Source organism: Anser brachyrhynchus (genome assembly GCF_964034855.1).
Source record: "Anser brachyrhynchus genome assembly, chromosome: 3".
Taxonomy (NCBI): domain Eukaryota; kingdom Metazoa; phylum Chordata; class Aves; order Anseriformes; family Anatidae; genus Anser; species Anser brachyrhynchus.
Genome location: NC_137696.1, coordinates 67651136 through 67676214, shown reverse-complemented (window position 1 = coordinate 67676214; position 25079 = coordinate 67651136). Strand labels below are relative to the sequence as shown.

General features: G+C 41.3%; 1 protein-coding gene and 3 long non-coding RNA genes across 8 annotated transcripts in view; 2 read left to right on the top strand and 2 right to left on the bottom strand.

The window, feature by feature from the left end:
• Window positions 1-15837, bottom strand: part of LOC308192850 — a 42653-nt gene extending 26816 nt beyond the window's left edge. Inside the window, exons 1-4 of one of the 2 annotated variants that reach the window (XR_013949160.1) lie at window positions 15660-15837; window positions 15495-15527; window positions 15003-15055; window positions 12397-13816 (exon numbers count right to left, since the gene is read on the bottom strand). This is a non-coding gene — a long non-coding RNA (uncharacterized lncRNA). Of the gene's footprint in view, window positions 1-12396; window positions 13817-15002; window positions 15056-15494; window positions 15528-15659 lie in introns of those variants that run through there. The other variant, XR_013949159.1, reaches the window with a different exon arrangement.
• LOC308192854 lies at window positions 1946-9832 on the top strand. The gene is made up of 3 exons (XR_013949166.1): window positions 1946-4180; window positions 9369-9408; window positions 9516-9832. It is a non-coding gene; the product is annotated as an uncharacterized lncRNA (long non-coding RNA).
• LOC308192852 lies at window positions 15834-23156 on the top strand. The gene is made up of 2 exons (XR_013949164.1): window positions 15834-18937; window positions 19542-23156. It is a non-coding gene; the product is annotated as an uncharacterized lncRNA (long non-coding RNA).
• The window catches only part of ARHGAP18 (Rho GTPase activating protein 18), a 92291-nt gene continuing 88674 nt past the window's right edge, over window positions 21463-25079 (bottom strand). For all 4 annotated transcript variants that reach the window (XM_080586798.1, XM_080586797.1, XM_080586796.1 and 1 more), the window contains one exon: window positions 21463-23797. In XM_080586798.1, the coding sequence (XP_080442924.1) occupies window positions 23706-23797 (92 nt within the window). In that variant the 3' untranslated portion in view covers window positions 21463-23705. The remainder of the gene's footprint in view (window positions 23798-25079) is intronic.

Below are 25079 nucleotides of genomic sequence, written 5' to 3'. Positions count from 1 at the left end.
CATCTATTTTAACTCCAAAAATCAAACTTCTCCCATTTCAAGTTTAGTGGTCAATGTAGCATAAAATGACAGCACTTCAGAAACTTAAGTATCTAGTTTAAGCAAAGGAATAAAATTCTAGGGAGAAAAAAAGAAAAAAACACTACATCAATCAGCTCTCCTCTCTCATACCTCTCACGTTCCCACTGGGACCAACATCACAACCTGTAGTTCAAATCTAACACGGTCTCACAATTTTCACTTGGCTACAGTTATTTATTCTGAGGAGAACTGCATAAAACTTTCTTAATGCTAGAGTCACTTCTTTTTTCCCTTGTTTTTAGAAGGGATGTTTGAGTACAAAATTAAACCTGTGCTTTCTGCTTGCCATTTAGTATTTAAGGTTTACTCTGTAATAATGATAATAAAAGTAGATGTCTGGCATTTGAAAGACTAACTTTTATGATGTATAGCATTGCAAAATATTCCACAAAGCTGAATAACCTGCTGTGACATCTCCCCTTTTAATCATAATTTATTTTGACAACTTTGGTACTTCTAGTTGGCACGAGCAAGGAAGGATGACTGGCAGCTGAGGCCCTGGAGTCGTAAATTTCCCATGGTTTCCTTCATTAGGATTCTGTGCTACCGTGTAACATGACTTTGATTTAACAGCCAAAGGCCTCATTCGTTCAGGAGTTTCATGTTAGTAGGAAGAGCTGGCCATGCACGTGCCCAGGCCTCTGCATGGAGGGACCACAGGGCACGGAGTGATGCAGGCCCCGACGTCCCTCAAGGGCACAAAGAGGTGGAATAAATGAGGGCCTCTCCTCCACAGCTTTGAATGACTTGGGGTTAGAGCCTTCTTAGGCACTGAGATGCCTGGAAGTGAAGGCAGGCCTAAGACAACACAGACTGATGGCCCTACAGTGATGTCAGTGTTTGTATCAGTTTACCCCACCTCTGGATTCAACAAGGATCTGAATGCTACAAGTTGTCTCTAATATTTCTTACTCACCATTTGTTCAAGCAACCCCTCTATTTCCTTCCTCTTTTAAAAACTTTATGTTAAACTTGCTTGAGGGAAAGTTATCACCCCTCTTTTTTCCTTGACTTTTTAGTTCTCTGCAAAGCAGAGAAAGATGTTCTACACCTGAGGTGGGAGTCAATCGTCAGCTGAAAGGAAATATTGCTGCTCAGAAACAAAAGATGCCATGTCAGTATTTTGTTACTGATGTCAGACCCATTTTTTACTTCAAAAGGCCAAAGGAACTAACTCCAGTAAGACACAACAGGCTCTCATTTATCACCATATCAGCACATGCCATTTCCAGAGCTCCGCTAGCTCTGAGGCCTGCGAGCCCTGTGAGCTGAGGCTGCTCTGCTCCTTCCGCTCAGCCAGCAGGGCTGCATGCCCAGAGCATGCCACGACCAGCAAGCAGCAAACCATGGTCACTCCAGGGGCAGCAGACCAACCCGCTTACACTCTGGGTGTTTTGCTTCATTTCATGTCACTGGTGAAAGCTTTCTGCCTAACAGGACTTGGTGGCCCTGCCACAGTTCACTATAACACCCAGTGTTAGTGTTACGCTTGACTAAACACAGCAGAACCCCAGCTTAGAGAAAGACTTCCAAATCCAAGTAATATCAAACATTTCCATCCGTACAGAAATATCTGACCAAACAACTCACCTAAAATTCTCTAAATAGGTTCCTCAAGAAATTTCTGAGCTTCCCACAACGAAACGAACTCCCATCTCAGCAAACCTGAGATGCAAGCACAGCCGCTTACGTCTGTCACAGAACTGCAGCATCTTAAGAAATTAACCTTTCATACATATTCATTCAACCACACTTCTTGCTGCTAATGGCTGTATTATTGCTACTATTCAGTCCATTTTGATAATCTGAGCAATTTTTTCTCATTAAGCTATAAATAATTTAACAATGGGGGTGAATTTGGCTGGAATAGCCGATCAAACTGGTTGAGAATTCACTGATACTGAGGCAAGTAAAAAAACATATATAAAAAAATCAACATGGCTTCTGACTGCTGTTACAAGTCTGCTGTTTTGTAGAAAATCTCAAAGTAAAAAGGCCAGGGTATGGATAATACTACAGTGCATCTCTTCCAGGCCACAGTCAGCTGGACAGAGGGGTCAGAAAGAAAATCCTCAGATGAAGATGATATATTAGAACTACTTGCTACAAGGGGTGGGCCTAAATGAGAAAACCCACTTCTCGCCTACTGAAGGGAAAGATTACAACATGCAAAACACTGAATTTGGATCTAGATAGGAGATTATACATTTGTACAGCTGTGTGGACAGTTCTGAGAGGGAAATAAGCGGGTCAGGAATGCCATTATAGCAGGGCAGAGAAAAGGGTTGCTACAGCTGGGAGTACTTCAGCTGCAAATCTGCGCCAGAGCCAGATGCAAAATGGCTCACAGTGGTTTGTTTCTGGCTTTTCTCATGCAGATGACAGAAAGAAAAAATGTACTATAAAATCTGCTCAAAGTGTCTGTATAGTCTCACTGTGTTGCTCACACCTCCTGAAGATTACAATTGTTCAACAACAAGATAATGCTTACGGGTATACTTTGTTTTTACAAGTGTGTAGGGTTTGGTTTTTGTGGTGTTTTTCTTTTCTTTTTCTTTTTTTTTCCCCAAATTATGATGGGCCAGAAAATTCACCGCTGCTTCTCTCTTTTATATAAATAAACATTTATATATATAAAGTGCCTGTCACCATATTGATAAACCACTCTGATGGCAGGGGTAAGAACAGGAGTTGGCCTGTTAGTACCTCAGCACTTCTGTTTCCAGCCAATTCAAAAAAAAAAAAAAAAGCCACAGGACTGGGTTGCTTGGCATCCATCCTACAGAGGGACCACCAAGAGGAACAGGACCCTGCATCCAGACATTACACTTCAAAATACAAACTAAAGGCAACAGTGCTGCCTTCCAGCTACATTTAAAGATTGCGCAGTCATTATTGACTAACATCCAACAGAGCCACCTCAAACCTTGTAAGGCAGGGTTCAAAGAGGTACAGTGAGCTGAACGTGCATCTATCTCAGTGCTCTAAGAACAAGTTTGCAAGGTGCTAATATATTCAGTGCAAGACTAAGGCAAGCACAGCCACAACGATCACACCTTTGCATACGTTGTCCAACAGGTATGTCATTTTATTCTTTTACATATTTTCATATACTTAACCAAGGTACCCGTGTGCTCTCAAATACCAGCAGGTATTGGCACATTGTATTTTTAAAGTGTCTAAGGTATTTTTCCATAAAAGATATCAGATGTTGCTGCTGCTTAGGAATTATTAAAAGTACTAGAGCAGAGGGAGAATTAAGTTTACCACTTAGCTGCCTAGTCCACGGACCATTTTCTGTCCACCTCTCCTCTGAAACATTTTTGAAATTAAAAAAAAAAATCCTTGGGGAAAAAAATCACAACCTCCTCACTAATTAATTTACATTTGTTTTTTATATCTGTACTGGCATTTCTCTTTTCTGTGGTGATTTTGATTGAAAAGAGGTTGTTCCTCTTTTACTTTGTGGTGTGTGTGACATCTTTGTTACATGCTGTTTTGTGCTATATAAGAATATACAGTTTTGACTGCTACTTATTATTTCGCCCTGGTAATCTATAATTAGTCACCTTAGCGATGACATGTTTCTTTCTTCATAGCAATACTCCTTTTACTAATTTTTAAAATTATTAATTACAAAACAAAAACGTATTTGTCTATCTGCATTTTTCTACCACTTCATATATAGCTTATTTGGGGCAAGCAAGAAAACAAAGTAAGCCTTTTCCCTAATGTCTGGAAAGGGGGTTGGGTAGGCTTAGCTCTAGACCTAGAAACAGTCCTGTGGTAGGGAAAAACACTAACGACGGGGGGGGGGAATAAAAGCAAGGGCTTGAAGAAACCAAGGTTTCTGCTTTGATAGCAGCTGTCCCTATGAAACATCAGTGCCCACAGCCCTACTTGGCACGTGTTGCAGCGGGCAAAGATCAGGGAGCAGGGGAGAGGAGCTGGACAGTTCGTAAGCTTTCAGTGATTTTTAACTCACCCTTTCTAAATGTAGTTACTCCAGCTTTATGTAGGTTTCTCTCTTGTGAGCCAGTTCAAGATGATACAACAGCACTTCAATTCTGTTGCTGGTCAAATGCAAGCACACCTCAAGGTAAGGGCAATTTTACAATCCTGATTCATTTATCAAACCTGACAAGTACTGCACATTATGATTTCCATGTGACAGTTTGACTGTAAATTTACCCTCTGCAAGATCCTTTTATATGCATTCAAACTAATTTACCTCTTGCTGATCGAGTCCTACCTACCTCGTAATTTGCTTAAATGCAGAGCCTAAATTGACTAAATCAAATGCATTTGCGCAAACTCAATAAACAGAGCCATTACCCACAGAAATAAGCAAGTCTCCTAAGAGCGTCAAATGCTTCATTACAGTGGAAGAGTTGGCTCAGGAGCCCCACGCCACTCCAGCTAACGACCATGTTTCTCTCTTCATTTCATTAGCCAGTCTGAGGCCTCCAATACTTTTTTTCTAGAAACGGAAGCGCAAGAAGCGTACATAGCTTTATCAAGTACGGCAACCAAAGCAGCTAAAGCTCATTTTCCAGTGTAATGAAAAGGAACCAGTGCAGAAAGATACATTTAAATATCCCTGCTAATGCATGCATTAGCTAAACCATAGTCATTCTTAAAGATCTCAACCACATAGCACACTGCCTCCATTTGTGGAGGAGGTCATAAAATTATTGCAGCTCTGTGTCAGCACGTGATTTTTATAGCAATGCAAAATACAGCTGAGTCACCTGGCTCTGTGTCTGGCACAGCACCTCAAAAGGCACTTTGGTTCGCCATTGCAAAGCAACCCCTCAGAAACAAACACCCTGCCTTCAGCCACAAGTGCATTCTGCCCCTTAATGAACGATGCTCAAAACAGGATCCACCTGACAAGGATGAAAATTTCAGTCACTTGCACCACAATCTACCCCAAATACTTATTAGTGTAAATTGATCTTCATGGTTTTGTAATTTAAACATCATTGTAGCATTAGCAACGGAAGCCAATATTTAATTAAAAAAAAATGCGTGGAAAACTGTGTGGATTCAAAAGTGTTTTGAATTGAAAGTAAACTTCATGCTTATTGATAATAATATCTGAATAACGCTTGCATTACACCACACATACCAATAGTTTTTCTAATACAGGGAAGGAAAATGCAGGGCAGTGCTGCTACACTAGGTATTCTTGCTAGAATTCATTATGAGGGTACACCTGCAAACCCTGATGCAAAGGGGAGTTTAAGCACAGCTATGTTCATTGTCAGTTTCAAACTATAAACTGTATTTCATCTATCTAGCTGACGTGAAGGAGGGAAAAAAAAAAAAAAAATCTTTTACCAAAACTAGTAACAAAATGCAAACATTTCTTGCTGATATGTATAAAATAAAATAAACTCAAATATATAACTAGAGCTGAAAGTCTTAAACTACCAGATTAATTTTGGGAACAGCCACATTTTTAATGCAAATGATTAATAAACGTGGAATTTATGAAATGTTTATCTTTAAAATGCTTTAGAAATCTATTTTTCTATTAATAACCAAAAGTAGTAATCTGGGCTTGCTGCAAATAGTATGCTATTGCAAACCCATAAAATCCAGGAAATTAAGTCATCCGACACAGTAACTACACCATTCCTCTTCAGCTCTTTCTCCTTTGCCACTTCTGCCTTTAGTTCCCTATATGCTAATCTCCATCAAAAATTAGTAAGACACTGTTATGGTTTCTAATATAGCATGCTAAAGAATTATGTACAGATCTTCCAAAAACAGATTTTCCTTGTTCATGCCTGAGTAGCTCTGGTGTACCTTGATGTACATTGGTCCTGAACAGTGATAGCACTAATAAAGGAGGAGATCTTGTGACTGAGAAGTAATTATTTACTGCATGGGGTGTTGATGCTCCCTATCTCAGGTGTAAAGAACATGAAAGGCCTATAAATTATCAGTGCTTTGCAACAACTATTAATTTTTTAATATTTCTATTAAGGATTAATCATGGTTGATGCTAAATGAGAGGAACTGCAGGTTTGTAGGATGATGCCAGCTGAGAACCTTGCAGCACAAGCTTAGAAACAACATCAGCAAGGCAATGCTTTTTATAAAGGTTGGTGTGCATGGTCAATGTGTTGTTCCTCACTTAACTGAGATTATTTTTTTTTAATGGAAAAGGACATTGAAAAGGAAGGCAGGTGAGGGAAAAGAGTGTAAAGACTGCGGCACCACTGGGTGACAGCATAAAAAACTAAAAAATATATATATTTCTTTAAACAGTGGCCACTGAGAGACTTCTGCGTGCTGTATTGAAATTTAAGATATCTAAAACACTACAGTTAGGATCTTGAACACATCTTTTTGTTTAATTTGCTTTTTAAGATTGCAGTTAAGATTTGCTATGTCTTGCCTGCCCCAAAAATGTGACAAGAATCCAGATGTAACAGCTCAGGCTACTCAGCAAGGTTCTCAACTGGTAAACAAGGGAGAACAGGATTTCTAAATACTGTGAATAGAATTAAATTCCTGGATCTGAGTCCTGGTTTTGTGTTTTTGTTGTTTTGTTTTGTTTTCTCTTGTTGCTTTGCGCTTGGTGTTTTTTTCAGACTTCTTAGAAAACGTACTTCATTTCTATGCTGAGTATTGGCTTTAATTTTTATAGTCTTTATATACAAAGTATAGCACACTACATAGCACAGTAGAATTTACCCACTGGTATAGGTCCAGGATTAGTCACATCTTTCACAGCCCTCAGTCTAAGACTCAGTTCTGAATTTATCCCAGTTACAATTAGGCTTGCTTGGGCACTCAGGGAAATTTATGTAACAATTTGGTGTATCCTGAGAAAATCAGTGAGCCAAATAACTAGTAAAGATATACAGCAAGTCACAGTGGTGTCACTGCTTTAGTTCCAGCACAGGAGTTGCATCAAAACCCAGGTGCAGCTGGTCCATTGTTTCAGTAAAACTGATTGCAGCCATCAGCATCCCTCTGCCCAAACCCAGCTCATCTGGAGCATGAGGTGTGCCACCGGTCTATAAAACAAAAATGTGCTGCAGTGGCCTAATTCCTTTATTTTCCCTGCAAGGGTGTATTAGATCACACCGCACTTTCTTTGCTGTGTACTGATACACTGCCAAGTTAAAAATTGCTAACAGAGCATACGCTCTGACTGTGATACACACAAATAACAGCAAATGGTGTAGAAAGGTCTCCATGTGGACTATAGGTTGCTGTTTGGACTTGATGATCTTAAGGGGCTTTTCCAACCTAAATGATCCAAGGACTGCACAGAGACTCAGCTGTGGCCCCGTACACGCACAGCATCCACGTCACCTGTTCCTGCTGCTAGCAGTCCTGAATTAGAGGCAGCCCAGGTGTATCTCCAGAAATCGCAGTCTCCTTGAAGAGATGGCACAGGCAGATATTCCCAGGGGATGGTCAGTTTGGGAGCAGTTTTGTACCATTTTTTCTTTCTGGACTGCTGCCAATGCTGCCAGTGGCACACAGCTGTCAGTCACCCAGGCTCTTCAAGCATGTGGACAGCGTGTAGAAATCTAGCCTTACGTTACACGGAGATGATATATAATCTCATATTCCTCTCCCTCCCTGTGGCATGACAGCTGGCAAGCAAGTATCTCTAAAGAAGGTCCACGGACATAGCAAACCCTTTTATGCTTGCACAGTACAGAGTGATGCTGGTTTAAAAAGCAAGATTAATTCAACCCAGTTCCATCCCTCCACTTCCTCATGCTCCTTCCCTCAAAACGGACTTCCTTGACTATGGGAATGAACAAGAACTTATTTTTAAAAGGTGTGTTGTCTTCATTTTTTCACAGCAGATTAGACATGCACATATTGTCAGTCTGTCTCTTGCTGATCTGGTTATAGTTAGTGCAATTTCAAACTAAAAAACAGAATTCATCACTCACCGCCTTATCTTGAAGCCTGTTTAATGGGACAAGTGCATGGAAGAGACAGCCATTGTAGCAACATAGATAAAATTACTCTCTTCATGGACCAGAGAGCAACTGCATGACTCTCAGGAACCAGTGGTTGGTTTGTTATTGATGCTGTTTTTCTAGTTGGCTTCTCCCACTCCAAGGGAGATAACAGTTTACACCATGCTAAAATGACTCCTTTTGCTCTGCCCATTGAGACATTCCATTTCTTCCTCAGTTTCTGACTTTCCAGTTTCCTGTCCTCCCCTTGCCCTTTTTGTGCCTGCCCCAACAACATTTGCCATGTTGTCTGCAAACCCAACCTGAGTAAGCTGACAGAGAACATTGTATTGGTATTTGTATTGGTCCCTTCAAGGCAACTGAGAAATTAGAGGAAGCACTGCAGAATCAGAATCTGCAAACATATTTGAGGAATTCACTCTGAGCAATACTCCAGTCAGCATTTTATTACTACATTTCTAAATTGCTTCCTTGCAGTTCACTATCAGACACTCTATCCAATCCCTCTACTTTAAGAAATTGTTTAAAGTAATGCCAGCTGACAAAGATGTAATTATTGTATGTACAGTACATGTTAAGCTTGTCGTGGTGCTGCTTTCTCGGGAGGCTTCAGAAGCCAGACCAGCATGGAGCTGTGCAGCTGGTTTTCCTGCTCAGTATCCCTGTTTTTCCTTTTCCCCTGACAGCTATTGCTAGCTGGTTCTCTTCTTGGTATTAGAAGATGGTATTAGAACTCTTCATATACTTGTAAAATGGGATTAACACATTAGCACAGCTGCAGATAGGGTTATTTGTCCCACTTCAGCATTGTAGCATAAACATGCACAAGAGCTTCTATGGAAGTAAGATTTATTACAAAGTTCTCTATGGATCCATAACCATGGAGACTACCAGGATAGTATCAACTACATTGAGAAGAAGAGGCAAGCAATTTGAATGCTGCAGAGCCTCCTCAATGGCTTTGACTTAGAGTATATTGTTTAATTTTACTTACAGTCAAAGTAATTTAAAATTATTATTAATATTTTTAATCTTTTCAATTCAACTTAATATCATATCAAAAACATCCACTACTGACCCCCCCTTCTTTGAAATGTTTCATGGTCAATTTTCAGTATGGTACTCCGTGGGATATGGTGAGATCCTCCATATTAACCAAAAAAGGACCTATACATCTGCCCTGTTCCCCACTGTAAGTCAGTGCACAGAATTAAAGGCTAACACAGCTTTCATATCTTCAACGAAATGGCAAGTCCTTATGTGAATGAATTTCAAATACTTTAATAGATTTTTTTTTCTTAACTCCCCACCTTTTTTTTTCCCCAGGAGCTGAAAGGTCTACAAAAGGTGCAAAGCTAGCAGACAGGTAAATATCGTGTTCATGAGGGAAATTTTAAAAACCTGAAAAAAAAATGTAACTCTAAATCTTTTGCATTCATTTCTAAGCAGAATAATGTCTGGGAATCTTTGCAGAATGAAGTTTTGGATCTCAACATGCATCTCAGTTCTTTTTCATGAACAGAAACTCAACCCTGCCTAAAGTGCAATTGCAGCACTTGCAGAACAAGTTACTGATAGAGCAATGTCATTAACAATGTCATCCTCTCTATTATGGCTTCTTGATCCAGCCTACTGATGAAGATTGGGAAAATGTTACTAATATGCAACAAAGCACTATACAGTGCACATTTCATAAATCCTCCTTCTTTCATGTGTATAAATGCTATTGACTGTGGAAGAACAGACTGATGACATTATTAAAAAATATTTTTGTTATTGGAGAACATGAATAATTTTCCCTTCAAAGACATCCTGACATATATAACACTAGTTCACTTCTGAGGCTCGGGCAAGCCAAGAAGGCCAAAACGTCCTCGCTTCTATCAGAAATAGCATGGCCAGCAGGACCAGGGAAGTGACTGTCCATCCCCCTGTACTCAGCTCTGGTGAAGCTGCACCTCGAGTACTGTGTTCAGTTTTGGGCCCCTCCCTACAAGAAGGACATCGAGGTCCTGGAGCGTGTCCAGAGAAGGGCTACGAAGCTGGTGAAGGGCCTGGAACACAAGTCCTGTGAGGAGCGGCTGAGGGAACTGGGGTTGTTTAGTCTGGGGAAGAGGGGGCTCAGGGGAGACCTCATTGCTCTCTACAACTGCCTGAAAGGAGGTTGTAGCAGGGTGGGTGTCGGTCTCTTCTCCCAAGCAACAAGCAATAGGACAAGAGGAAATGACCTCAAGTTGTGCCAGGGAAGGTTTAGTTTGGATATAAGGAAAAATTTCTTCACTGAAAGGGTTGTGAGGCATTGGTACAGGCTGTCCAGGGAAGTGGTTGAGTCACCATCCCTGGAGCTATTTAAAAGATGTGCAGACCTGGTGCTTAGGGACATGGTTTAGTGGTAGGCTTGACAAGTGGTAGCTTGGTCAATAGCTGGATTTGATGATCTTAGAGGTTTTTTCAAAACTAAATGATTATGTGATTCTAAGCATAATGTTTCCCCTAAACCACAAGTCCTACAATACTGGCCAGTAGTTGCTGTCCCCATCTCTACCGTAACCTTGATAGTCTGGTAGTTTTCAATGCCTCCACCAACTGGGTCTCTGCATCTTCTTTGAGGAACATGGCCCAGGAGCCCTACAAGGACTGTGATTGTACCTAGATCATGTTGCTCTCAGGAGCCTATGAGCTCAGCTTGGCTCTCATCTTTCCTCTGTCACCACTGCCCAGTAGAGCTTATAATTTCTACCCACCTCTTCACTTCTTGGGCTGTGATACTTCAGTGGCCCATTAGGACACGGGAATTGCTGCTTCCAGTCAGACCCCATCTACTCCAAGCATTCAGAAAGCAGCCACAGACATACTGGTGCTAGATTAGGTTCAAGGACCCTTCAGTAGGCTGACAGAGGAATAATGGATCCAGAGGATGACTCAGTTCAGGCATATCTCTGACAAGCACAGAATGACTTATGAACACACAGAAGGAGCTCTCTTCTGAAACTTCATCAGCTCAGCATGTAGCAGCCCCTCCCACAGACTGGCCTCGCCTCACACTTTTTCCTAAGTAAAGAAAATCCTGTACTGAAGGTCTCTGTCTCCCAGGGAAAAAAAAAATCCTGTTGGGGTATACAAATAATCCAAAAGAGTTTATGAAATCACAAGAAAACCTTCACCCATCTCTCCCAGCTGTTGTCATTACTCCCAGTGCTTTTATCCCAGAAGACCCCTTCTCAACAGAACAAATTACACCAGCCTCAAGCTCCTACAAGTCTCTTTGAATAGGCTATCTTGTTCAGCTTGCAGCAAACAAGATCCTACATCATGCTGCTGTCACTTCCAGCTGAAGAATGTAGCATTCAGTCCAAACCACATAACAAGCCAGTTGAAATTTCCCTTTGCTTGCTGCAACATCAGCGCCTTGTTATTTATATAAATATTCAATTTCAGATTTTGATAGATATTGATTTGACATTGTTCAGTTTCACCGAGCATTCCCCTCTGCCCATGTTGTAAAACAAGGAACAGGGATGCTTCCAGTTTCATTTTGTATTACATTTCACAGCATACATCTTTTTCTAAATTTTTTCTGCCTACAAAACTGAGAAGTAATCTCATTTCCTACAGAGCTGAGCAAAGAGAATGAGAAACTCATTCTGCCATGCAGGCTATTCAAAGTGCACGCATCTGAACTGCAGGATAGGACTGATGTCTGATCAATACAGGTGGGTGGTTTGTCATTGTTTCTTTAATTTGCTTTTAATAGTTTTTGTTAGAATGTAAAATCCAAGCATCAAACTATAGCTTTAGTGATAAAGGCACAGACCTTTTGAAAGGGTAACCACTTAAAACTGTGCTCATCTGTCTTTGAAAATTGCTTTCCCAGTTAGTTCTCTTCAGTTCCCTAAAATACTTCTAGTATAATATGAAAAGGAAGTACTTTCCACATGCCAACTTTAGAAGCAAATGAATACAAAGCCCAGTTTTTCTTATGGATAATTTGTAGCAAATTATGCCAAATTACGCCAAATTACTGAAAATGGAATTAAAAAGAAAAAAAAGTGCTAGCTGATATAACTTCAGTTGCTACAAAGAATTAGCTACCTGCTAACCAGTATCTCACTGTTTCAGTATCATATTGTTTAATGTTTAATCATATTGTTTAATGATCACGTGGGATCATGCTCTTAGGAAAAAAAGGAAAAAAAATAGTAAGTTCATATGAAAACCTGGCCCATAAAAGTTAGAACTGACCCATCTGTTCCTTAATAAACTTCAGGGAGACACCAGAGACAATTAGGCTGAATTCTGCTTACTTCACATTTTCTGTTCTTCTGTTATAAGACGGTTCAACTTGTTCTGTAGGGTTGTGTGGTGTTTTTTTTTTTTTTCTCCAAAGGTAGCTAGGTAAACTCTGAGGACAGCCTGAAGGGGAAGAGCAAAAAGCTCTTCCTGGGGGAAGGGACATGAGGAAATGCTATATTAAGGTAAATTTGCAGGGACTTCTACTTTAGGAACAAATGTAGTAGTTTTCTCCAAACTTGCCATCAGATTGCCCTCTGTCTTCTGAAATTTCTGCCCATTCCTGAGCTAAACCATTTTTTGTACACTAACCATAAGTAAGGGTAAAAGTGGGGCTCCATATTGAAGACGTGGCTGTTGCCATAACTTCTGAGATTAATGTTCTGTACCTGACACTAAGAACTCCAGCTTCTTTGTTCTCCCACCCCCTCACCAGAGACTAGACAGCAGGTGCATTGATGAGGACCAATTACACTAAATGAAGCCAAAAGCAGATAAAAGTCATCCTGAAACATGCTCAGCCAAGGCATTCCTGACACTGTAAATACTTTAAAGTGATACAAAAGGTCAGAGGAGAAATACGTTAATAACTTAAGAAAAGATCATTTGTACTTATGCTATTTCATTCAGAAATGAACTGCATTTGTGAGCAGTGTGACACATGAAAAAGGATTTAAGAAAGACTGGGTAATTACAGAGGTTGTTTAACTTTTCTAAGCAGGTCTTTGATGAGAACGAAGAGAGAAATCTTAAGGGTACAGGGCTGCTGGTGGCTTGCAGTCACTGTAAGCCTGAATATATGGAGTGCCTGCAGAAACCTAGCTGCTGGGTTACAAATATAAAGCAGGCACGGCTGCCCTTCTTCAGGTCCACGTGGCACGGCTGCCTTCAAGGTCACGGGGATGCTGAAACAGCACAGCTGTACTGGAAAGCAACAAAAAGGGGTGGAAGGAGAAGGAGGAGAAAAAAACATGAGCTGGGAAAGAAAACAGACTTTCTGAACCTCAAGGACAAAAAAGAAGTCGATTAGGATTCAAACAATATAAAAAGGGGAAACCTTGCGTTCCATCAAGATTTTTTTTTAGTAGTAATTAATAATCAAATTGTCAGAAAGCAGAGGAACTGTGCTGGAGCAAACCCTTGATGAGAAAGCCAACAATCCAACAAGCCTGCTTCTGAAATGCCTCTCAGAGGTACCCCATCAAAACAGGCGGCCTTCACAGGGACAGTTTCAGTGCGGTGCTGACCTTCCAGAGACACTCTCTTTTTAAAAAGCAGGGAGAAAGCAGGTTTGCACTTCACTTTTGTTCATTTTGGTTCTTCAGCGAGCTCTCAGGGCCATAGGGTCAGGGGTGCTGGCAAGTGTTTCTGTGCTTTCAAATGAGACCTGGAGCCCTGAAGGCGAGCTGCTGCAGAGGAGAGCTGAGGACTGGCAGCGCAAGGAGTGAGTGGTTTGAAACTTTCGCTGCCTCTTCCGATGCAGCCTGTTAAGGAGACAAAACCCTCAGTCTCGAGAGGCACTGTAAGTGTTTCACACAACATTAAGCACAGAAATGACAAAGCCCTGTTTAGAAAGCACAATTCCTCCTGCCTCGGTACACCAAAGCACAACTTGACATAACCTGTCATGCTGCTAAGGTGCCAGGGTCCCAGCCACTTTTTTTAAGTGAATCCCATGAGAGAATTGCTGTGCTTTTGTGAACCGGGACCTGCTCCAGCACGGAGTCCAATAGAAACTGGCTGCAAAATGTAAAAGAAAAATATTTAAAAGGTAAAGAAAAGCAGAGTTGCCCACAGGTGGGAATCACATCCTTTGAGTAGCACACTACAGGGAAGGTGTTACAGGGGAACAGAAGGGTCTTACAGCTGCACTGACGACTCTGAAGCAAAATTTACATTTATATATGTTTAAGACAGCATTCAAAGACAAACTGCACAGGGATCTGGACACTCTTGAATTCCTTCTACCGTGTACAAAATGCTACAATAGTGCAAAGGAGAAGACCAACAATGTGAATCCTACAAAATATGTCCATAATCATGGCAGAAGCTTCAAAACACAGGTCTTGACACTGCAGCAGGAAAAAGATGAGCAGTCTAGGCACAGTGATTCCCCAAGGGTCTCAAGACAACCATGAAGCTTGTCACCAGGGCACTCCAACAGTGTCGGCACCTGCAACATCCCCATCTCAACTTGTGTGAGAAGCAGAGGTTCACATTAGCAGCAGCCTGTGTGCCACAACAGCTCCATGCCTATCTAGGTGCTAGAAACCAACAGAGTCCACCTGAACTGCTCAAATTTTTCCTTAGCTGAATGGTAATAAAAATACATGAAGTTACCATCTCTGTGGTGGAGCTGATGTAGGAAGAAGTCTCATGGTGTGAGATCAAGTTAATGAATACGGAAGTCATTCTCTACATGGGGTCAGGACTGTGGTCCTTGTTCTTAGGAGAAGGGCAGACAATACTGTGAGCTATCGCTGAAACTGTTCATATCTGTGACTTTTGAGACTAAATGGACTAAAGAGTTAAAAGCCTCATAAGCTGTGAATAAAGATCTGAGTGGAGGGGACCTGTTTTATGGTCTATACCTTTACAAACAAAAAGTAGACTAGGTAGGAAGTTAAAGACTACACCACCAGTGGTAGCGTTCTCTGAAATGCTCCTTACATTGCAATGTTACAGAAGTGGTACAGAAGGTCCTACGGCATCTGAGGAAATTTCTGGAACAGAAGGAAGAGAGGAAAAACTGTACAAGAAAAATATTCTTCACCTAAGCCCATACAGAACCATGTTGCTACCACTTTCAAGGTTATAGGAAAATTTTAAATCAAAGGCAGATGTAGAAGAGCATACTGTTCAGAGTGATGTCACCTGCAGAAAAGCTCCACAATTTCAGATAAAGGCAAGTGACAGAGTGGAGCAGAAAAGTGCCATTTAACAGGAGGGAGAGAGGGAAGGAAGCATGACCAGAAGTCTTTAAACATATATATATATATATATATATTTATACACACACACACCTGGATTTGATTAAGAATATTACTACGATGGGGGTATCAAAAACCAGGGTGGGAAGGGGGCAGAGGGAGGACTAACATGCTGCAGAACGTAGTAATCATAGATACAAATTCCACACACAAGGAAGAGATGTGGATTTACAGAGAAATAACAGATACCCTATGGACTCAAATCCTAGGCAGAAAAAGGAAGAACATGGTGTTATGACCCAGCCATGAGCATACCGCTGACTGTCACATACTGGAAGAGGCTCAGAGGTCAGAGAAACTGCAATTAAAATTAAGAAAATTAACACTAGCTACTTACCAGCACCAGATGGTCTTCACCCACAAATTACAAAGAATTCAAGTATGACACAGCTGAATTGCTAGCTGTAGTAAACCATTCCTGAAGAGCGCAGTTCTGTAAGGTCATGACTTCTGAACCCATTGGAGAGTTTTTGAGGAAGTCCATAAGCATATGGATAAGAAAGATCCGCCCCCCCCCCCCCCAAAAAAAAAAAACAGTCAACAAAAGCCTTAATTAAGAAATTAAGTTGCTGGAAGGGTGGGAGAAGATTGGAAGAAAAGGTTCTCACATGGATAAACAGCTGTTTAACAAGAAAGAAAAGGTACAAACACATGGTCTCATTGCAGGCAGGTGTAGTGCTCAGGTTCATGCCCTTCAACACAGCCACAACTGATCTGGAGGTGGGAGTAAATAAGCAAAGCGATAAAGGTGGTTGCTGATACTGAATTACTGAAAGTTTTAAATAAACAAACTGCAGAGAGCTCCAGATGGACCTCATGACACTGGTGACCTCAGGACTGACTGGTGAAAAAGTGACAAATGAAATTCAGCATTGATAAGTTTTGCAATTAATATGAAAGAAAGTCTTCAACAGCATACACAGTGATTGACTTTTAACTGTCCACCAGCAGACAGGAAAGATCACTGATTTAATACAAATAGTAATGAAAATGTCAACTCAGTGATTAAAAATACACAAACACACAGACACACACACATACACAAAAAAAAAATAAAACAGAAGTCATTAAGGTACAGAGAACAACAGAATTGCTATCCCACCATATAGACCATTGCACATTCACCTTCTGAAAACCTGCAACTGGAAACCTGCAACTTCCTGATTTCCCCTAACTTGAAAGGACAGAGTAGAACAAGAAAATGTTCAAACTAGAGCGGTGAAGACAACCAAACTTCTGGAATGGTTTCTGCACATAGGACAATGAAAAGAGCTGCAATTCTGACCAGAGAAAGGCCATCAAGAAGGCTTATGAAACCGTAAGAGACATGACAAAGGTGAGCATGTAGGACTGTTCACTGTGTGAGGAAGTCCCTTCCAAAGGGACAACACACAGTTAACTGAAAAACTCATTCCCATAGGATGTGGTGAATGCCATCATTTTGCAGGGGTTCAAAAGCAATTAAACACACCTTTTGCATATTGCTAATGGGCTTTATAAAAATTGTGAGAGCTAAAATTAGTTAAAAGTAAAGGTAGAGATAAATTAAAAATAGCCACTCTAATCAGTATTGCCCACACTCAGCATTTGTGAAGGGAATTTTTAGGATATTATTTTGTAAGAGTAAGGACATCTCACCTGTACAATGACTTGTGAGACAGCACACAATAAACAGACATGGGACATCACCAGTCCTGTCTTCATCAGCACATCAAAATATTCTTTTCAGAATTCAGGCTACGCCATTGCTACAGGTGTCTTGGAGAAAAAAATAATTTTTTTCCTAGCCTTACCAACAGTGTTTTGGACTTGCTTAGCAAGTCTTTCTTTATTAAGCTGATACCTCTTACAACGATCCAAGCAGATTTTAGCAACTTAGAAATTCTTAGGAAAAATGAAGAGCACATAACATCAACATTGTGATTGTACAGAAAAATACTTCTAATTATACTCAGTTTTCACTATTCCCAGCAACAGCCTTCAAAGAGAGAAAAAAAAAATTAAAAAGAAGGAAACAAACAAACAAAGCACACACACCATCTACAGGGAACATTTCCTCTCTCCAGGCTGACTGGGGCATGGGTGTTCTCTGCTTTCAGCTCTTCCTAGAAGACATCTGATGAAGCATTTCTGCATGGATGACAGTAACATTTGGTCTACAGAATTGATTTGGTCTACAGAATTGATCGTCAACTTGGAAGGAACTGGAATAATCAAGAATCCTCTTCTGAAGTATTCCATTTCATACTCACACAGTGGCCTATCATTGTTACCTTAACAATACTTTCAACAATAAGATTTTTTCTTTTCCAGAATTGCATCTCTTGCATCTCCAGAATTCCAGCTCTTGCATCTCCCTCTACCATCTAGCCAAGCAAAACTGGAGCAAAATCAGAATACCTTCCCTGCAGTATTTGTAGTTTGTTACAACTGTATTTTATTACAAAATTAAAAATATATATATATATATATTTGTTTTTTTTAAATAGAAAAAGTTGAATGACTGAAAAGGGTTTTGCATGGTATGTATTCTGATCTACTTTTTGCAAGAAAAAAAAAAAATATATATATATATCTGAACTTGTAACTATGCCATGCCAGAATTGCTCTTTGTCTCCTTGCTAAACCCAATGAAAAGAAAGTCCTTTTTTTTTTTTTTTTTTTTTTTTTACTGGTTCAAAATGGTACGTTAAAAGCACCAGCGCAGGTTTTAGCGAGGATTCCAAGACTGCATAATAATGGTTTCACAAAGTTGCTCTTATCTCTATCATCCTTATACCCCTACGAGATACAGCTTATTTGAAGATCAAGCATTTTAAACAAAACACATCCCTGATGGATGTCACTTGGCTGCATCCCAAGATTTTACAGTCAGAGAAGCAAAATGCTGTACTGAGTAAGTATGAGACTGCACAGAAGAAAAGGAGCCAGACTGGAAGACTGAGATAGGCAACTCTCAGCTCTGTCTTTCATGGATGTGCAGCTCCCCACAATGAGAGCCTCAATGCCATTTTGCCTACTCAGGCTGCAGTTCCTGCTGGGAAAAAAAAAAAGAAAAAAATTCCTCTGTTCATGCAGACTTAAGCAGATTCATGAATAAGGATGGTTTCTGGCAGAGGATGAGCATCCAGAGTAAGAGTTTGGGAGCTCACCTGCCTTATAAATTATACAACAAAATGTGGAAGCATACAAGAATATTATTAAGGCAATTATATTAGGTTACACATACTAAGTTTCAGACTAATCCAAAATCAGAAGGCAAGACTTAAATTAATTATCTCTTCTTGGATTAGGGGAAAAAAGTCAATAAGCGAGAAACTGTTTTCCAGGTGCTAATCTAATGCAGCCCAAGGCTTGGACCCTCAATCAAATTCTTGAGCTTTTCTGTACAACTATGTGTTCCCTCATTTATTCTGGGTCACTTGGAGCAAGTCATACATTTGCACGTTGACAACCAGCAAAGGCACGTCCAGTAACTCACGTAAGCTTGTGAGATTCTTCTGCGCATTTCAGTCCTCGCAGTTTCACCATGTCCAGACAATTGGACACTGCAGTTGTACATCACTGAGGCATCACCTCAGATAAATGAGTTACGTACATTGTGACTATCTGCAGGTATGAGGAAAACGTTAAATCACATACATCAGTTTAGGAAGTCAAAGGGCTGCCAGTACGGATGACAGGAAGCACGGCACAAAAGCAGACAGGAACACACGTGTGACCACTGGTAGAGAGCACATCTCTATACGGTATTTTAACCGAGCACTATATTGTATTTTAAACTCTCACCTTCCCCAACAGGTATTGATTCACTACTATTTATGTTGCCAGAGAGACGACTAGAGGTTATCAGAGGTGTGTAACCAGTGTTGCAGCTCCCGGCATTCTCAGCGCGTACCCAGCAGAGGTGTGCACGTAAGCGCCAGCCCTGGGCTGCCACGTGCTGCTCCCACACCGTGGGGAACACCGAGCAGAGGCAGTGGAGCTACGGACAGTCACAGACACACCAGGGGATGGACACTTGGCTGGCCATGCCCTATCCAACGGGGAGGTACGGGCATTCATCCGCCGCGGCCCCAGCTCTTCGCTCGCTATCCAAGCACTGCAGTGAATTAGGATGGATGGCAAACACACCTTAATGTAACCACATAGTAGCTTCTCTGCTCTGAAAACCCAGGGAATCCCATGGGAAAGAAACCCACAGCTGGCTTACCTGCAGGACCTGATCCAGTGGCTAAACACACAAGCACAGGAGCTGAGCCAACTGAAGCAGAAGCTAGACATTTTTGAGAGCAATGCGTTACAGAGGTAAGACATAATAGTAAAATACACAGACTTTGACTCTCAGCATGAATGAATGCTGTTTATTGGTCTTACAGAGACAGTAAAAGAATGTCAGATCCTTTCAATTATCCCCAAAGTGAGCAATCAGGGAGCGGTAACATCTGTAGGGATTTTGAACCAGCATCTCCGCATGATTCAGAACAACTTGAAAGGCAAGTTGTGTTCCTGCTACTGCTTGTGAAGGATACCATTTCATAACGGCCTGTTTCAGATCAGATCTATGTCCAGGATGAAGGTAACTCCCAAGAGACCTACAAGAAGGGGGAGCAGATCCACCACCACCCACCTCCCAGGTGACTGCATTAACTGCGGGCACAGCTGTGCAGGAAGGGTGCGCATTTAGGTGCTGAGCCCAAAGGGGATGAGCCACGCTAATCAGAAGCTATGGAGAAGCTGCACCACAAAAGCCAGCCCAGGAGAACAGCTGCAGCACAAGCAGCAATTACTCGCATCAAGTCAGGGAGGAAGCCTCCTAAGACAGAAGGCAAGGCAGGTGAGGGCTTTCACGAGCACGGCCGACGCTAACTGCCTCTGGGCTCCTTCCACGGTCAGAGCACGCGCACGTCCTCTCTCCCGCCTCTGTTCCAGTGCTTAAATAAAGGTTGAATTTATGCTGTCATCCTTCCTTCGATCAAAGGACTTGTCCTGCCTCTGTCTTCCTTCCAGTTGCCTCGTTTTATGAAGCTTGTAGAAACTTAATTATTTTTGAGACATTCCCTCCCCCCCCCAACTCTCTTTGCCAAAAATGATTGAAGTCTGCCAGCAGATTCAAAAGTAATTAGGGGAAAACACACACAGGCAGCAAGATTACCCCAGACACCTTTCCTTTGGAAACCAGGCTAAAAACCACAGTATTGTATTTATTAAAACAGTCCCCTGAAGTCAGATTCGTGATTGCTGAAGTCCCATTATTGGCGATACAGCAGATTTTTAAGACAGTTTTTGGAGGATTATATTCGGTTTCTACAAATCAGATTGATTTTGCCCCTTCTGGCTGCAGGCAAGCCATTTATGAACAGTTTTCCCATCTGCTAAATGGAGATGAGAAGTACTTACCTGTCTCAGATGCAGTCTGTGTGCAAACACAAATAATGGTTTGAAGAGCTTATAAGCACTGCTCTACATAAAAAACAATTATTGTAAACATTGCTATAAAATTAGTGCAATACGCATTTCATTCTTTTTGCGTGGCTGCAACCTTTCAGAAATAGAAGTACAACAGAGATCTAATCCTTAGATATATTTAGGTGCATTAGAGGAAATCACTCAGCAAATCTCTCACCAAGTTAGCTTTCTGCTGCAATTTAACTCTTAAATGCTTACTAAATGTGTATGTTTTATTGAAGGCTTTCCAGAAACACCGGGCAGATGGCATCGGAGGGGACCACCGAGACCCCTGCTCCGGCAGGGCCGCCCCGAGCAGGGCACCCAGGTGGCTTCCAGGGTCTCGGAGGAGGGGAGCCCAGAGGCCACGGAGGTGGCAGGCAGCTGGGGGCCGGTGGCTCTTAATTCTTGGGTGCTGAAGGGTAGAGAGACGGAGGTTTCAGTGGGCTCCCAGCAGGCAGCTGGTCCCTTGCCTTGCAAGGCGTTACCTCAGGGTGCTGGGCAGCCTGCACGGCCTGCTGCAGCCTTCACCCCAGGGCTGCGAGGCTGCTGTTAACATACCGAGCAGCGTCCCTCTTCACACACAAAACTACAGAACTACACCTGCAAAGATGTAAACTGTGAAATTAAAAAGTAACCGCCGCTTGGTGTCGTTTGTGTTTTGCATGCTAACATAATAAATGAGAAGAGAATTCAGAAGAAAAAAAAAACATATTTAATTATAAAAGAGCTTTTTAAATTAAAAAAAGATAATGGCACTAAACCAGAAACAAAGTTATTTAAAAGATCATAGCCAGAGGGCGGTTGTAATTTTACGCTGAAACTGTACAGCTGTTCTATCCTCTGCACTTTGCTCCTGCTTAAAATAACATCTAGCACTGCAGTAGCAAGCAATCTTTTACAGAACTATAAAGAACACACATCATTTTTGTATTACATGACAAAACATCCTCTATTTATTACATTAGATTCATAAATATTTACCTAAGTATTTCACCATTTCTCTGTCCCTTACGTTTAAAGAACAGCGAGTGTATTTTGTTCTATTGACAAACGATTTGTCTCATGGGGTTTGCCCATAATGGCACAGTGCAACAGCACGTAGGGGTACCCGCCGAGATGGAGCAGCGGGGGCAGTACAGCCACATTAGAACAATTTCCGATTTCATTCATCCTGCATTTGAGAATCCTTCCCTACGTGCTCTCCCTATCAAGACAGCCGTCAAAAAACAATAAATACTTACACCCCCCAAATTGTTCGTACGCTGTGGATAACTAATCAGTAGGTGCCTAATTTTTTTTATGACCTTTCAGAGTTTTCTTTCACTGCTTGTACAGAAAATGGAGAGTTCCAGTGGTTACTTTGGGAACAACACAGGGCCCACATCCAAAGCTCAGCAGAAAGGCCCTTGATTCCTTTAATCAGCTTTGATCAAGTCAAAAAAAAAATCTAATCCAGTCCTTGATTGTATGTAGAATATTCCCTAAGAGGTCAATATAATCGTGTGTGCATTGAAAGAAAATACTTAGTTCCTAAGCTATAATTTCACAGTAGTTATTTCAGGTAGTCTGCACACAGGTATGAGCACTTAAGCACTGGTGAGCTAGTTTTCAAATAAATTGTAAAGCGGTACACAGGTTAGTGAGCCCAAAGCATTGCTGTGGGACCTGGGCTCTGAAGCTACAGTCCACAGCTCTTCATGCTGCAGTAAGCCATGTCAGTCTATAATTCATTATCAGCAAATTCCACAGGAAGCTTTCAGTCCTTCCCTTGCAAAGAGAAGGATTTGCAATAGTTCATTGTTGGACTATTAATTTTTAAGTGGTTTAGACAGTATCAGTCAAGGAAATCAGGACTTGATTTCTAGCCTCATCTACGATAGCCCAGATGGTAGATAACATCCAAAAAGCCTATGTAAACTCCACAGTAGACCTTTACACAGATTTTGAGTGAAAGGTTTGGTGGTTTGCTAGCTATGAAACTGAGGCTACAGTTTCTCTCCACAGCTATTTTATTCATTTTATTAATCCTGAAAGTTTTTATTGTGCTAGTAATTGGCAGGTTTTGGCAGTTCACAAAATGCTCTGCATTCTATCAGATGTCCTAAAAACCTGGAACCAGTTTATGCAACATGTCTGCATATCACTGCTGAAAAACCTAGAGGTCTTTCTAGTAGATGACAATATTCCAGAAAGGACACTGCCAAGAGTGGTGAGCTTCAAAATTACTCACCTTGTCATATGGTCCTATTAAAAAAATAGTATCAAGAATACAATCAACCAGAATAAGAATAAAAAATATTTAAAATCTCTAGCAAAAAAAAGCTGCATAGAAAGCATTTTCACAGTTGTTGTTTGTTGTTTTTTTTCTAAAGTTTTTTTTTTTCACCTAGAAAGTGAAAAAAATAGGATTTCCAAAGACAAAGTATATTGCATTGCAGGTTTTTCCTGTGAATTTCACACTTACTTGGGAAACAGTTTTAAATATTTTTAATACTGTACCATTCAGAAGTGCTGATCAGGATTTGGTTCTCCAGTGTAATAACACTGCAAAAACCTACATGAACACACACTTCTACACAGATTGTAGATCTCTAATATAAAGAGGTTAAGCATCTGTTTGAAAAATAAATTCTTCTGAAACAAAGCCTACCAGATGGGAGTATCATCAAGGTAGATTAGTGCCATTAAAATATTTAACTGACTTATTCTCATAACAAACGAGTGGGAAAACTGTGTTATCTCTGATATTTTTCTGTAAGTAAAAGTGAGAATTTACTGGTAATCACTGTTGGGTTTCCACCACCTTTTTTTTTCACAAGGTAGGTTTCTATTAATACATATAATACAGTTGAATGTTGAAAGGATAAACTATCCCTTTAAAACATTCAGCATTAAAAGTCCACAGGTTGTTCTTCTGCCATTTGTCGTGAGCTTAACTCTGCTTAGATTTTATAACCCACTCAGCATTTGGGTTGAGCTGGTATAGGTCCTTCATGTAGGTATCATCATCAAGGCAACGTTCCCCTAGGAAAAAAAAAAAAAAAAAAAGAGATGTGTGGTTACACTGGTATCAACAACAACACCAGGAAATTATTTTCAAAGTTGAGGCTTTGATCCATTTAGTTTTTTAAGCTATCTCTGTGGTACTTAACAATGGATGACACAGCTAAAGCCTGGAAGTGCTCTTATCCTTCCCATGTCTAGGGGAAGTGGAGCAGAGATGTAGGGAGGGAGGGAGGGAAGGAGAGCAGGGGCTGTCATTGGGGAAGCTGTAGAAAATTCGACTTTGTGACACTGGGTCCAATTCTTCATGCAGACCAAGTGCATGGGAGCTCCCCTATGTGAAGGTTTTAAAAAAGGAAAGCAGGGTCCTGGTTCTCTTGTGGTTAATTCAAATTTGCATGGAAGCCCATTAAAATTTCAGATTATTCTCCCTTTCTGAAATAGAAAGTTTGAGCAAGGTTTGTCCTTGCTAAGAAGGCGTTACTCTCCATCCTGCTCCTCTTGGTTAGCAATTCTGGATAGCACTTGCAATGGTTACTATCAAAGGAGGAAAAGAGGTACAATGGTTTTGGTGCACTACAAGCAATTAATTTATGTCGAGTAGCTATGATGAAAATACCCTACGCTGATCCATCAAGATCTGCTTACTCCTCCCATTCCCCCCCAGGCAAAGCATCATCTCATGCATTTGCAGATGTGCATCACAGCTCCTCTCCTACTCCACCGTGCAAGCGATTGGGGTAAATGGCTCGCAGCCTCTTTAATGTGCCAGCCAGACGTTTTTGAAATATGTTCTCCTAAAGCAGGAGGCAAGCAGAGGTGCTACACTGCAGCCAGGTCTGCCTGCCAGCTGTCTGGACTCCCTGCTCAGAGCAGGCAAGCCGGCAAGACTCCCTGCTTGAGTAGGCTCCCTCTGCTCCCTCTCCATCCCCTCTCAATGCCAGGTGGCAGCCTGTCCTCCCTCTGGCATTTTTATCCCAGCCTGTGTGCCATGTACCACCCATGCTCCTGGACCAGACTCCCAGTGGGAGCATAGGGACAGTGAGTTATCGTTTCTGTATCCAGTCCTGGTCACAAAGCAATAGCAGAAGTTCTGAGCAGTGCCTGGAAGCCCTACAGTGTACTGGGTACTCAAAAAAAAAAAAAAAAGTCCGGAGACTTCATCAGCCCCATCTGTTAGGGGAAAGGAGGATGGTAGCACTGCTCATGTTGCAATTATGAGTGAAAGCACAGGAGTGTATTACGAGCCTGTCAAGTCTTCTCCCATTTCGGCTCCCTGTGCATAGGTCAGTCCCACTGGGCA